This window comes from Hemitrygon akajei, chromosome 21 (assembly GCF_048418815.1).
Source record: "Hemitrygon akajei chromosome 21, sHemAka1.3, whole genome shotgun sequence".
Taxonomy (NCBI): Eukaryota; Metazoa; Chordata; class Chondrichthyes; order Myliobatiformes; family Dasyatidae; genus Hemitrygon; species Hemitrygon akajei.
Window position 1 is genome coordinate 12051600 of NC_133144.1, and position 15057 is coordinate 12066656.

Below are 15057 nucleotides of genomic sequence, written 5' to 3' on the forward strand. Positions count from 1 at the left end.
AAAGTATTCATTAAGTACCTCTGCTATTTCCTCCGGTTCCATACACACTTTCCCACTGTCACACTTGATAGGTCCTATTCTTTCACGTCTTAACCTCTTGCTCTTCATGTACTTGTAGAATGCCTTGGGGTTCTCCTTAATCCTGCCCCCAAGGCCTTCTCATGGCCCCTTCTGGCTCTCCCAATTTCCTTCCTAAGCTCCTTCCTATTAGCCTTATAATCTTCAAGATCTCTAACATTTTCTAGCTCTCTGAACCTTTTGTGAGCTTTTCTTCTTGACTAGATTTATTACAGCCTTTGTACACCATGGTTCCTGTACCCTACCATTGCCTTCCTGTCTCATTGGAACGTACCAATGCAGAACTCCATGCAAATATCCCCTGAACATTTGCCACATTTCTTCCGTACTTTTCCCTGAGAACATTTGTTTCCAATTTAAGCTTCCAATTTCCTGCCTGATAGCCTCATAATTCCCCTTACTCCAAATAAACGCTTTTCTAACTTGTCTGCTCCTATCTCTCTTCAATGCTGTTGTAAAGGAGATAGAATTATGATCACTATCTCCAAAATGCTCTCCCACTGAGAGATCTGCCACCTGATCAAGTTCATTTCCCAATTCCAAATCAAGTACAGCCTCTCCTCTTGTAGGCTTATCTACATATTGTGTCAAGGAACCTTCCTGAACACACCTAACAAACTCCACCCCATCTAAACCCCTTGCTCAAGGGAGATGCCAATCGATAGAAGAAAAATTGACAACAACCAGCAGTGGGAAGAGAACAGAGTATAGTTGTGGTGATCGGAGTTGGAAACGGAGTACAAGGTGTACATTCTGTACATCTCTAATGTTAATGTTCCTTTCCTGCTACTCATTTCTAACAGGTTCTGCTTCATTTCCCTCCAGACCTTGTGTTTTAAATATTAATAGATGCATATGATAGTTACCTGTTCTGTCTGCATCAAGACAGTCTCAATCACCTTTCATTTAGACCCTTTTTCATTCTCCATTTGGAAATCTGTTCATTTCCCCCTTATGCACTGCACAAAATGCACCTCCCCCTCTCACCACTCAAATCAGCTCTGCTGGATGAACTAAAAAAGGCAAAGGGCTGAATTTACAGTGCAGAGAGAAGCGTGCAGCAGTAAGCTAACGGAATGCTCTAAGTCTAGCTGAAATAAAGAGACTTGCAGCTATTCAACTCCAGGGCCAGGGGGAATTGTTCTGAACTTCATAAGGCTAGACTGGGCTTGCAGGGTTAAATTATAAAGTAACGACACAAACACCTGCAATTTAAAAATTTTTTTGAAGCAATGTAACATTTCAAGGGGGAACTTCTTTACTCAGAGAGTGGTAGCTGTGTGGAATGAGCTTCCGGTAGAAGTGGTAGAGGCAGGTTCGATATTGTCATTTTAAAAAAAATTGTATAGGTATATGGACAGGAAAGGAATGGAGGGTTATGGGCTGAGTGCGGGTCAGTGGGACTAGGTGAGAGTAAGCGTTCGGCACGGACTAGAAGGGCCGAGATGGCCTGTTTCCGTGCTGTAATTGTTATATGGTTATATTTCTTTATGCAGAAGCTGAAACATTCAAAACACCGGCCAATTCTAATCTGAAATAGAAATGGGATACCCACGGAAGCAACTGTGTCAATGACAGTTCAAAAGGAGCCTCCTCCACAACCACCCAGCTTACGGTCAGTGTTCTACAGAATAAAACCAGGCCCTTTGGCCTAACTTATCGATGCCAACCAAGGTACGTGCCTGAGCTCATCTCACCTGCCAGTGTTTGCCCCATATTCCTCTAAACTTTTCCCATCCAAGTACCCGCCTCTACCACTTCCTCTGACAGTCCATTCCATAGACCCACAGCCCTGTGTGTGAGAAACCTGGCCCTCAGGTCCCTTTTACATTTTACCCCTTGCACCTTTGCCCTGGGAAAAAGACAGACTTTCCAACTTGATTATGCTGCTTAGAATTTTATGTGTCGTGTTAGCCCTGAGCCTCCTTTGCTCCAGGAAAAGATAATACTGCCAGCCTGTCTGGTCTGTTCCTGTAATTCAGACCCTTCAGTCTCAGCAACGTTCTTGTGAATCTTTTCTGCAACCTTCCTAGCACTAAGCAGCTAGAACTACACAAAAAACTCCAAGGGCAATCTCACCAACATCTCATACAGCCGTGATATGATGCCCCAGCTCCCGTATTCAATGCAGGCAATGGGTAAAATGGTGCCTTTATCACTATGTCTACCCTCATCACCACTTTTGGACAACTTGTACCTTGGGTTTCTCTTTCCCACCCCTCAAAAGCCCTGCCACTTACTGTGCAAACACTTCACAAAATGCAACACTTTGCACTTGTCAGAGTTTCTTGGCTCATGTTCCTGGTTGGTTCTGTTATAAACTTATAACCCTCTGCACTGCCACTGTGACATCTGCAAACTCACTAACCATACTACCTCACCCACCAGACGACCCAGCACAGATCGGTGTGGCAAAGCAGCGGCCACAGGTCTCCGGTCAGAAAAACAGCCCTCCACACAGCCTCCGAGGCAATTTTTTATCCAACTGGCTAGCTCAACCTGCATTTCACATAATCTAATCTTATGGACAAGCCTATGATTCAGGACCTTGTCAAATGCCTTGCTGAAGTCACGTATATCACATCTACTACCCTGCTCTCAATGACCCTACTGGTCACCTCTTCGAATAATACAATCAAATTAATGAGAAACAAATCTCCACACACAAAGCCATGCTAACTATCCTTAATCAGTCCTCGTCTTTTCAAATTCAGGTAGACCCAGTCTTTCAGAATCTCCTCCAGTAACTTTCCCCCTTAGGAAGTTAGGTTCATTGGCCTGTAGTTCTTTGCAGACTTTATTAAATGAAGGCACAAAATTAGGCACCCTCGTCTTCCAGTACTTCACACATGGCTAGTAAAGATACAAGTATCTCAGCCAGGGTCCAAGCAATTTCTTCCCAAAATCCCCAAAGATACACTTGCTCAGGCCTAGCAGGTTTATTTAACTTTATGCGCTTTCAGATATACAACTCCCCTTTTGTCGTGTAGGTGTACTTCAAGACATCACTATTCCCTCGCTTCCACGGCCATTACAGCCATCCTTCAGCATCGGCACTTCTCCTATAGTACACACCCAGTGATCCACCGCACTCCACCTTTCAGGCAGCATGTTCCAGACTCCAGGCACCCTGAGCCTGCTGTTGAGGATCCGTGGGCATACGGTGCAAGAACAGACACTGGCCCTATCTGCCATCTTGCCATTCGGTGAGTACACAGGTGACACTTTACCTCAACACCATCTCCATCACCAACCCCACATCTTCTAATGTTTAAAAAGTCTGCTTAAAACAAACTCAGCAAATGAACTCCCACCGCCCTCCTGAACAAAATCCAAAGGATCACAAGCACATGATTAAGTATCTCTATCCAACGTGGCCAACTGTGGGACTGCGATCAATGGTTCTGAACACCAAGACGCCAACTTTTAAATTTATGTCAGAGGGAGAGAACTAAATGAGAGGTAAAGAGGAAATTCCATACATTGGCTTTTCATTTAAATTTCCCACATACCAGATTCAATATGCAAAGCAGCATCCTCTTCATTTAAAACCCTTTACCCCAATGTAATTCAGCAACAAATATTTGCTTGCAGTATTCCTGTTACTGTTGTCCAGGACTTTAGCTTCTTCAAGTCACATCCAGAACAGGGACTCATGCTTCTGGAGAAATCCCCCTCCCCACCATCCTTCAGTGGCAACCTGAAGACCGCAAGATCTCTCCGATGTGGGTGTAAGCTTGCCTGTAGTCCCTGGGATGGGATTTCAATAGCAGTGCCAAGCACTATGGAGAAAAGATGTTTAAGCCAGGATCCTGTGTGGCCAACTGTACAATCTTGAGAATGACTTGCCAAGCTCACTGTGCCAATTACCAAAATAAATCCATTTCATTGGGGGACATTTTTACTGGCCTAGATTAACTCAGGAAAACGAAATACAGCCAGACTTGCAGGAGAGATTGGCACCACCACAAATTGCTCCAAGAATTAATTACATGGTATTTACGAAACAGACGTTGAACATAATCATCTTACCAGGTGAATAAACACAAGCTGAGAGGAAAGCACTCTGCCTTCAGGTGACATTCTTAAGCAATCAGAGGACATTTGTTTATCCTTCCCAATAAATAAGATAGCCATCGGATGCACAAGAGTGCAGCCTTTTATAGCCAACACCTCATGTAGATTAATCAGACATCAATTAGCCACAAAGCTCTCCTTGTGATTCAGTCTAACAGTTCCAAACCTGGAAGCACAAGGATAAAGGGAATAGGGTTTCCACTGAAGAATTTTGTTGGAGAGCTTTCAATTCCTGGGCAAATTACAATTCAAATGTACAGTAATGTTCTTGTGTTGTATGTTATAGTGGCATAGTATTTATGAGTCCAATGTTTTTACTGCAGATTATAAACCATAGGGTACAGATTAGTTGATAGTGTTCAGAGTAAAATAATTAAATATATTAGTTCGGTCACTACTTCCAATAAGAATCCATAGAACTTCAAAGTTTCCATTGATACTAGGGCATATTTAATAGTTTTCTTTAAGTACTGACTGGGGTTTTTGTTTTGATTTGAGTAATTTGCCATAGTTACACTAATTTCTTCAGTTTATTATTTGTATTGTCCTACAAGTATAGTTACCATTCTCCATAGAAACCCAGAGATAAATTTCTAACTGAAGTAAATCACACAAAACACTTGTAAGGATCACCAATGGAATCCCACATTACACCAGTTAACATGGCCTTTTCAAGTCTCCTCACAGTACACGACGAGAAATAGATGCAAAAACCAGAATGGTATTTATTTCTAATGTGAATTGCAATCTCAGCTTTAGTTTTCAAAACTGCTCTTTGAAAATGATTTAAATAAATTGAAAAGGATACAGTTCATCTAGAAAGTGTTTATTTTACAGTAAAGCTAGGAAGAGAGACTGTACAACGAGCGTGACTAATGTTACCAAAAGCATGAAACAACAGCCACAGCAGGTGGAGCAATAGGTTCTGCCCATTTAAAAACCTGAATGGAGGATTCAGAAACAACTAAAGCCAGCTGGTTGAAGAAATCTTTGGCATTGCAGTGAAGCAGTTTATCTGCGCAAGAAAAGGTATAGAACAAAAATGAATGACAGTGCAAAAAGCAAAACCAAAAATTCAAAACTTAAATTTAAAAACTTTGCCTACTTTCAAATTTTAGTTCCAGTGCAAAGGCATGCAAGCTTTCATGGTTATGAGGCAATAAGGGAGCAACAGGTTAAAAGCAGATTAGTTGAACGCCATGTTCAGAGGAGAGAGTAATGCATACGCACTATCCAGTTATTTGGGGCATTTCCAAAAGCGATACGATCCATTAGAAAATGCTAAATCAAACTCAAGATTAAAATGCATCATTCCAAAATTAAACTGTAGGGTGGAGATATCCATTCCAAAAATCCTCTTCCTATATTCTAGTCCTTCCTTTTGAAGTGGAAGATTTCCAAAGTCCAGCCACTGGACTGTGCCCTATCTACTAGTTAATTGAATAAGCAAATGGCATTTGACACACAAGTTAAACCAATGACCAATGGTACCACATAAACTATACACTGCCAGCACTGATTTGGAAGAGATTTGCAGTTCACCATGAACCTAGTTATCAACTGCTAGGCTGAAAGTGGTAGCCATGTACCTATAATCTTTCATGGGTATTGATCAAAATGTTTTATTTACTGAGTAGGGAGATGATTCTCACTGGCAAGGGGACCTACCAACAATGATTTCAGATAAATTCAAAATGGCTTCCCCCCCCCCCCCCCCCCCCCACGCTGGACTATTTTTGGCTCTCCATAGTTGATTAAGTTGTTTGAGATGTGGAGAGTGCAAGGAGCGAAGAAAGGCTCATCCAAGGAGATTCCAAAGATGTAACAAATGATGTGCTGTCCAGTGTTGAAGAGTGTTTGCTTAAGCCCAGGAGGAGAAAGGAGCTAATTGAGCATTTATAATGGTCTATTATACTTCAATCAAAATAACAAAATTTGCTTGGTTCAGTGCCATAACTTAGTGTCCTAGGAACAGGTCCCAGGATCTCAGGGCTGGAATCTTGTGCTACAATAAAATACTCTCATCACTGCCTCTTCCAAATAAAACTAAAAACAGACAATACCGGATACACTCAATTATTCAGGCTTTATCTGTGAAGAGAAACTGAAGTAGTGTTTTCAGCCTTAGAACCCTTTATCAGAATTGATACGATTCCGACAGGCTCACCAAATGCTATCACAATTTTCTTTCCATAGATGTTGCACAACTTTCGGAGCTTTTCTGTTTTTATTTCAGACTTCAAGCATCTGCAATTTCACTTCTGATTTCTAGCTGAAACTGAACCACACAAGACACCCACTTCCTTTGGTATTAACCACATGACCACTGTCAACACTGCACGAGTGGCCAGATGCTTTCAGAAGTTTAACAGTTGAAGACTGCAGGAACCAAACCAACCACAATTCCTGCCCCAAATACCAGGCTGGTATCCAAATCCAGCAAAAGTGCCAAGTAGGGTTGAACTCCTATTTTGTGTTAGTGCAAGTAGGTGCATTTATTACCTAAATAAAAGGGAAGTTAGAGACAAACAGAAGATGGTGAATGTAAGAAGATAGGGAAAAAAGTATGAGTTTCCTAAAAATTTATTGATTAGTACAACATGATGAAACTCAGTGGAAGTTATGTTGCACTAATGCACGCGAATAACAGACACACACACACACACACACACACACACACTCACGCACACGCACAACCGCGCACGAGTGAATGTGACCAAACTCTTGGAACTACACAAGGTGTCCGCAACCACTTGGTTAATTTTGTGTGGATACATTTGTTTTGGGAGAGACCGCGTAGCTGTTGCCTTAGGTATTAAAACTGAAGAGTTAATCCAGCAATGTACACACACAACATTATAGAACTGACCAAAGGTTTAGGATTGTAGTTTGCATTCCTGTTTTATTAAGTTCTAAACATTTATCTGGGAAATTCTGTAATCTTAGAGAAAGCAAACGAACTTCAGGATTAAATAGGGTTAAAAAAATTAAACCAAAGATTTAAATACAGCATACTAATGATTAATACACTGTTATCCAGATTCAAACAGGTTCTATTATGCAGGAGAGACTTTTAAAGATAACGTCAAGTTAAATCAGTTCATTAGACATGTAATGATTAGTGGACTGCAAATGAACAGAGTGAAGAGGTTATGAGTCAGTTTTGGGTATAGAAAAGGAGTTGGAGGGGAGCTTATTAGGAACAATGTCAGAGGACTATGGTAAGGTGGACAACGAATGAAACAAGCATAGGAAAAGATTTACATTGATGTCATATCGTTGAGAGCATGGTCCAATTCCTCACTGATGGCCTTGTACTTCAGCTTCTGGGCATACAACTCATCTGGAGGACCGGAAGCAGCAGAGCAGAACAGAATGCGATGTGATGAAAGGAGAGGGGGTGATGAAAGGTCACAGCATCCAGTGCAGAGAGGAGAGCAGGAAAGAGTGGAAGAGTCAGATGCAAAGGAAGAACAAAAATAGAGAAAAATTAACCCAGGAATGGAAAAAAAAAATAGTGCAACTTACTTCCCCTGAGAAAGAAAACTGATCAGTCTCCTTACAGAATTGATGACCTATAGATTTTGTCCATAAGACTCTTCTAAACAGGGTAATATTCTGGCAGCCAAGAATGAAAAATAACCTCCCCATAATCCTTTGGAAAGAGAATGGCAGCACCTCAATTGTGAGCAGATCTAATCCATGCTGAGACAAAGAATCACCCTAGCCTGCCCCTGGTATACACCAAACATGGGACAAAACTAGCCCAAATCAGAAGGGGGGTGGAATTGGGTCCAAACCGCCCCAGACTACCATTATACATAGCAAACGTGGATGGACCTGGCTCAAAACATGGGGGGGTGGTCATCCAAGCTCAAAACATCTCCCAGAAAATCTTCCACTCCAACGAACCTTCCCCCAACTCTAAAAGCCCCCAGAAAACTTCCCCCCTTGCCAAAAGCTGCAGCAGACAGGGTGTCACCGCAGCACTCTGACCCATCCCCACCACCACCTCTTGCTGATTCCCAATCACCTGCCAGACAAGCCTACAGGAAATCCAAAGGAGAGCAGATAGTAGCCTACTTCCACCCAGGCCATCAAGCCCTTACATATGCCATTGTTTTCCAGACCCGAGGCAGCAGAAGGATCAGACAGACCAGTAACAATGTCTCTAATCACAAACTAACAGTAGAGGCTCTGCTCACTAGGCTGAGGCCACTTCAGCAATTTACAATCATACCTTCCAAGTCATCGATGGATTTTTCCAACTTGGCAACAGTCCTCTCTGCAAATTCAGCACGGGTTTCAGCCTGAAATCACCAAGGAGATTCCACATGTTTAGGATGCTGCAGCCAGATTGGGATCCAAATTCCAACAGGAAGCTCCACTTACCTCTTTCAGTTTGTCACTTAGGACCTTTATTTCCTCCTCATACTTGTCTTCCTTTTGTGAGTACTGTACAGAAAGAACAAGCAGGGAAATGCTCCATCAACAAACATTCTGACCCATCTGGAGTATCTGCCTCACCAAGCTTCCTGGCCCAAAGACAATCCCAGAGCAAAGCATTCACTGTAAGAAGTGAGGGAATCTGTATTTGAAAAGGCATTCTCTAAAACAAACTCGTAAAGATATTCCATATTAAAATCCTGCCGTTCAATATTCCTCTTAATTGTGACAACACCCCATTCACATTCAGCAATGCCCCTTGCACTTTCCTTTCTCCAAGGAGTAAAGAACTGATGTTCCTGTCACAAGTAACTGAATTATTTGAAGGTATATATAATACTGTGGCAAAGTTAGCCAAGTTGATGTAGCAGAGATTAGAATTGTAGTTCAAGGAAAAGGGCAATCTCCTTGCAACCATTAAATACTCATTAATACCAACCCTACTTTTATTTTGCTTTATTTAGAGATACAGCCACAGTACCAAGCCCACCCACCCAATTACACCCATATGAAGAATGACCTATTAACCCATACATGTTTGGAATGTGGGAAGAAACCAGAGCACTCGGAGGAAACCCCTGCTTTTAATGAGGCAACATACAAACTCCTTCGAGACCGTGGTGGAATTAGTCCCAGGTTGCTGAGACTGTAATGGCATTATGCTACTGCTACACCACTTGATCACCCAATTTTATTCCCCATCACATTCCAATTGGTCCTAATTTTCTATCACATTCCAATTAACCTCTACCCTACATTCGCCCACTTACCTACACAGTTTACAGCACGAGACAACTCTGGGGTGTGGGTAGAAATAGGAGCACCCTGAGGAAACCCGTGTGGTCATAGGCAGAATGTGCAAACTCCTCTCAAACTGTACCAGGACTGAACCTAGGTCACTGGAGCCATGAAGAAGCAGCTTTACTAAGCAAGACGCTGTGCACATATGGAGCCAATGATTAACTTATAATGCTGTACACAGTTGATAAAGCAGAGATGATTCCATGGCCTACCTTCTCAGCCTGAGCCTCCAGTGACTTAAGGTTGTTGGTCACAGTTTTCAACTCTTCTTCAAGCTCAGCAGATTTACTGTTTCACATCAGAGCAGAAAAGGGGAAAGAAAAGCAAAAATAAAAACAGCAGGGGCAAGAAGGGAAATCGGGAAATGGGCAAAGGTGGGGAAATCGCCAGCAGGGGGAGAAAGGAGAGTTCAGGAGAGCAAGTGAAAGAGAAAGAAAAACGATTTATTGAAAAGGCTTTGCTGGAGCACTAGAGGTGACCTTAAAGCATCAGAGTCATTCAGAACTTATCCAATGTGAAACTTGGCTCAAGTACTACTTTCAAGGAATGAGGAAGGTAAGTAGGACATTGGCTTTTGTTCTTAAAGAGTCGTAGAGCAGGCAGGTTTGATGTCGCATTACAGGGTGCTGGTGAGATGACACCAGGAGAACTGCAAACATTCTTGGTCTCCATAGTCCAAGGAATGACCAGACCCACTGCAGAGAGTTATTTCCTAGGATGAGGGAGTTGACATGTGAAGAGAAGTTGAACAGGCTGTTCACAAAACTGAGAGGTGATCTTACTGAAACAAGCTTCTGCAAGGGATTGTAAGGGTGGATACAGGAGGGTCATTTCAGCAGAACTTGCTGCCCATTGACGTGGAATTTCTTTTCTCAGAGTTGCAGATCTGGCGTTCTCTGCCCCAGAATGCACTGTATACTCCAGGTCAAGACTGGCAGATAACTAAACTACAAGGGAGGGGTGGGGTTCAAGGAGAGAGCAGGAAAGTAGCGTTGAGACCAAGACGAGATCATCTGTTCATGATAGAGCAGGCACAGGGGACCAATTGGTATACTCCTGCTCCTGTTTCATATCCCTACTTTGTACCAAGAAAAATAGTGAATAATTTACTATGCTTTTGGAAAAACAGGCTTGTAATTTTTTTTAAAAAGTGACAACCAGTTGCTTTAAGGACCCTGGAAGAAATAATACATTAAGATTGAAATCCCGACACCAACAGATTGCAGAGTGCAGAAGAGGCAGCAGGGAAGAGCGAGTTGACTAATCCTTCCTAAACACCAAGGTAGCACCAATGTCACACAAAGCAAATCCCCCAGTGTTTCAACAGCGCACTACAGCACATTGTGATGTGAGTCCGTGCAGACGGTATTAGTTCCAGTACCTTGCCTTCTGCTGCCACTAAAGATCTCAAGGTTTGGTCCATTACTCTAACCTCCTCTTCCACTCGGCGAGCACGACTAAGAGAGATCACGAAAAATGCACGTGGCCACAAAATAGTGTGCAATGAAAGCATGCAGTGAAGAAGAGATAACACGTTAAAACCCCATATGGAAAACAGCCAAGACATTTAACATCTGGAATAGCTTTGTCAGTCCTTTAAATCTTTGAGTACAGGGCTTGGGTCATATGGCTGGGTGGGGTGATATTTTCTACTTGCGGATTTGTCGTGAGGTCAATGATTTCAGGAGAGGCACGGCCTATTATCTTTAAAAGAGGGGAGCTGGTATTTGCATTTATTGTACTCAAAGAGTTAATTTTTCAAGATCTTTCAGCATTGTGTTTGCAAGCAGGTTTTAATGTTTGCTAGTCAGTGTCGCTGGCAATGCACAGCATGGTGAAGGTGTACGTACGATTCAGAGAGCTCAGCTCGCTCCTCAGTCCGCTCCAAGTCACTCTCAATAATGACCAGTTTACGGGCAACCTAAAAGAGAAAACGCAAGAGTCATCTGTTGACTGAGACACGCCTGGAAACAGACTGGATTTACCTAGTCTTTATTGGGTAAAATGTAGCTCTTGGGGCAAAAGTCCAAATGAATAAGGGTGGAGCTTCTTCTACTGCCAATTATGTTACAATTTTTAGATAGTTACCTTTAGAACTGGCCATACCCCCAGCTCCCTTTGCCGACGTTTGCCTAGGCTTCTTCTACACAACGATCAGGTCACGCGGGCAACTAACCTCTTCATATTTGCGGTCAGCCTCCTCTGCAATATGTTTAGCCTCCTTAAGCTGGATCTCCTGCAGTTCCATCTTTTCCTCATCTTTCAGGGCTCTGTTCTCAATAACCTTCATCCCTCTGCGGAGAAAAACATGCAAACAAACATTACGATACAGAAAGTAATCACTTCTGTTGGTATGGAAACCGCACTGAGAGTGGGAAAGGGAATGAAGATCACAAACTTTCTTCGGTAGTAGCCAGCAGAGTTTTCATTTTGCTCTCCGGAAACTCGCAAACCTCAGCCCGCATCACATGCTGGGTCTGAGCCATACCTTCCAAACAGCTTCAGGCATGAATCTGGTATGTCACGTAGGCCCCTAGTCAGTCAACCAGGCTTTCCCAGCACCAATATCAATTAAATCCAGCTTCATACTGACTTCCCTCAGCCAAATCAGCAAAAATACTAACTGATTATTAGCTAATCTACTTCCTCCTCGTTTCTACGGACTTTCTCATGTTGAAATCAAACAGCTCAAATGTTGCTATCTGGAAGTGTTCCTTATTAATTAACATAGACACTTAACCCAGGAGAGGCAGTCAAGCAAGGTCAAACTTTGTTACGCATCTTTAGTCCAACAGAACTCAAGAGGGTGGAAACCAAAATGCCATTCCCCATCAATGGAAGATATTCTTGCAATCCAAAATTCAGTTACATTCAGTATATTTATACAGAAGGTTGAGTACTGGTGCTCTCTAGCTCCTGAACAGCCAATCTGTGTACAGTCTGAAAATATGAATGAGTGTTTGAGAGACCAGCAGGCTGTATTTACTGGCCGCTTGACAGACCAGCAGGCTGTATTTACTGGCCGCTTGACAGACCAGCAGGCTGTATTTACTGGCCGCTTGACAGACCAGCAGGCTGTATTTACTGGCCGCTTGACAGACCAGCAGGCTGTATTTACTGGCCGCTTGACAGACCAGCAGGCTGTATTTACTGGCGGTTGCAAGCTGCAGGCATCTGCCAGATGGGATCTCTGTTCATGGCTGCATTTACAACTTGTGAACTGTCCGTGTTACAAACAAGTTCTGCCAAGTATGGAGACTCCTCGATGAGGGCAAGAACTTCATGTGCTGTATTCTTCCAGCTTGTGAGAAAGCACAGCAGTGAAATTAAAAAGGAAAATTAGAAAAACAGAGAGAACATGAAACCAATGGGCAAGAAAGACCTGAGAAAATCTAAAAAATCCTTTTGATGCAGATAAAGGGCAGGAGCACAAGAGAACATTGGTGAAAAGAGTAGTGGATATTGAGGACTAAAAAGGTGAGCCATATATCCGCTGAAGAACATGGGTAAGATCCACAATAAATTTTTGGTACCAGTTGTACTTCAGGTGAATACTCAATAAAGTCAATATAGTAAAAGCAAAACTTCACCTTTTGGCACTTTTGAAAACAGATAAATCTCCACTGCAAGATGTAATCTGTCCTACAGCAATGGGGGAAACAACAGAAGCTCTCACTCCCTGGCTACAAATGCAGTGTTAGATCACTGCTCATAAGACTGTAAGACACAGGAGCAGAATTAGGGAACTTGGTCCATTGAATCTGCTCCGCCATTCCATCATGGCTGTTTTATTATCCCTCTCAATCCCCATTCTCCTGCCTTCCCTCCCTAACCTTTGACACTCTGACTAATCAATAGCCTATCAACTTCCACTTTAAATACAGGCATCCCCCGCTTTACGAATGTTCACTTTACACCTTTACAAAGAGGATTGCAAGTTTTTTGCTTTTACGAAAATTTTTCCCATATAAATTAATGGTACCTCGCTTTACGCCATTTTGGCTTAAGAAAGGCTTCTACCTTTGTAAAAGCCGGGGGGGGGGGGGGGAACACCTGTATACTCAATGGCTTGACTTCCACAGGCATCTATAGTAATGAATTCCATAGATTCACCAAAGAAATTCCTCCTCATCGTTTACAAAGGTAGGTGGGAATGATTAATCGCAGGCCAGTTAGTTTAACTCATGACAGCGGGGAGATTGTTTCTATTGATCCTAAGAGATGGTATAATCTGCCATTTAAAAAGATACTGATCCAGAAGAGTCAGTCTGAATTTGTTATTTTCTCAACAACTGGAACTGAGTGGATAAAAATGGAGGTTGTCGAGGACAGTGTGTCTGATGTGGTCTACACGGATTTCATCAAGGCATCTGATCCACCCTCTAAATGGGATATTGTTAATCAGCAAGAGCTCATGGAATCCATGAAGGTGCAGAAAAACGAGAAGGGTTGAAGATGATTTTGTTACTGGAAAACCATCAGCCCCCAAAAAACTCTGTACGTCACTGATCCTTTTGATTTTGTTAAACAAGTACTCCCTGCCATAAATGTATGTACTTACGAATAGCTGAAATAAGACTCCCCCACTATAGGAAACATCCTCTCCACATCCACTCTATCTAGGCCTTTCAACATTCAATAGATTTCAATGAGTTCCTTCCTGATTCTTCGATATTCCAACATTCGTCAGAGCCATCAAACACTTCTCATACGATTAGCCTTTCACTCACAGAATCATTTTTGTGAATCTTTTTTGAACCCCCTCCAAGGTCAGCACAAACTTTCTTTAGGTAAGGGGGCCAAAACTGCTCACATTATTCCAAGTGATGCCTCACCAGTGCCTTATAAGGCCTAACCATTACATCCTTGTTTTTTTTATGTTCTAGTCCTCCCAAAATGAATACTAACATTACATTTGCTTTCCTCACCACCAACTCAACCTATAAGTTAACCTTTAGGGACTTCAAAGTCTCTTTACATCTCAGATTTTTGAAATTTCTCCCCATTTAAAAATAGTCTACACTTTCATTTCTTCTACCAAAGTGCATGACCAAACACGTTGCAACACTGTATTCCATCGCCACTTCTATGCCTATTCTCCCAATCTGTCTAAGTCCTTCTGCAGCCTCCCGACTTCTTCAACACTACCAGCCCCTCCATCTATCTTCAAGCTTGGCCACAAAGCCATCAATTCCATCATCTAAATCACTGACATATAACATAAAAATATAACATAAAACATTGGTCCCACCACCAATCTCTGCACAACACCACTAGCTACCAGAAACTAATCAGAAAAGGTTCCCTTTATTCCCACTGTTTGCCTCCTGCCAATCAGCCAATGCTCTGCCATGCTAGTACCTTTCCTGTAATGCCATGGGCTCATAGTTTTTTAAGCAATTTCCTGTGTGCACCTTGTCAAAGACCTTCTAAAAATCCAAGAACACAACATCCACCAATTCTCCTTTGTCTATCCTGCTTGTTATTTCCTCAAATAATTCTGACAGATCTGTCAGGCAAGATTTTGACTTTGGCCTGTTTACCATGTGCCTCCAAGTACACCAAAACCTTAACAATTAACTCCAACATCTTCCCAACTACTGAGGTCAGGCTAACTGGGCTACAATTTCATTTCTTCTGCCTCTCTCCCTACTT

General features: G+C 42.4%; 1 protein-coding gene across 18 annotated transcripts in view; it reads right to left on the reverse strand.

Moving 5' to 3' along the window:
• The window catches only part of tpm1 (tropomyosin 1 (alpha)), a 44867-nt gene that overhangs the window by 13133 nt on the left and 16677 nt on the right, over positions 1 to 15057 (reverse strand). For 6 of the 18 annotated variants that reach the window (XM_073024818.1, XM_073024830.1, XM_073024816.1 and 3 more), the window contains 5 exons: positions 11579 to 11696; positions 11253 to 11323; positions 9615 to 9690; positions 8548 to 8610; positions 8396 to 8465 (listed from right to left, as the gene is read on the reverse strand). In XM_073024818.1, the coding sequence (XP_072880919.1) occupies positions 8396 to 8465; positions 8548 to 8610; positions 9615 to 9690; positions 11253 to 11323; positions 11579 to 11696 (398 nt within the window). Of the gene's footprint in view, positions 1 to 4965; positions 5171 to 7030; positions 7499 to 8395; positions 8466 to 8547; positions 8611 to 9614; positions 9691 to 10783; positions 10860 to 11252; positions 11324 to 11578; positions 11697 to 15057 lie in introns of those variants that run through there. The other 12 variants (XM_073024821.1, XM_073024820.1, XM_073024827.1 and 9 more) reach the window with 5 other exon arrangements.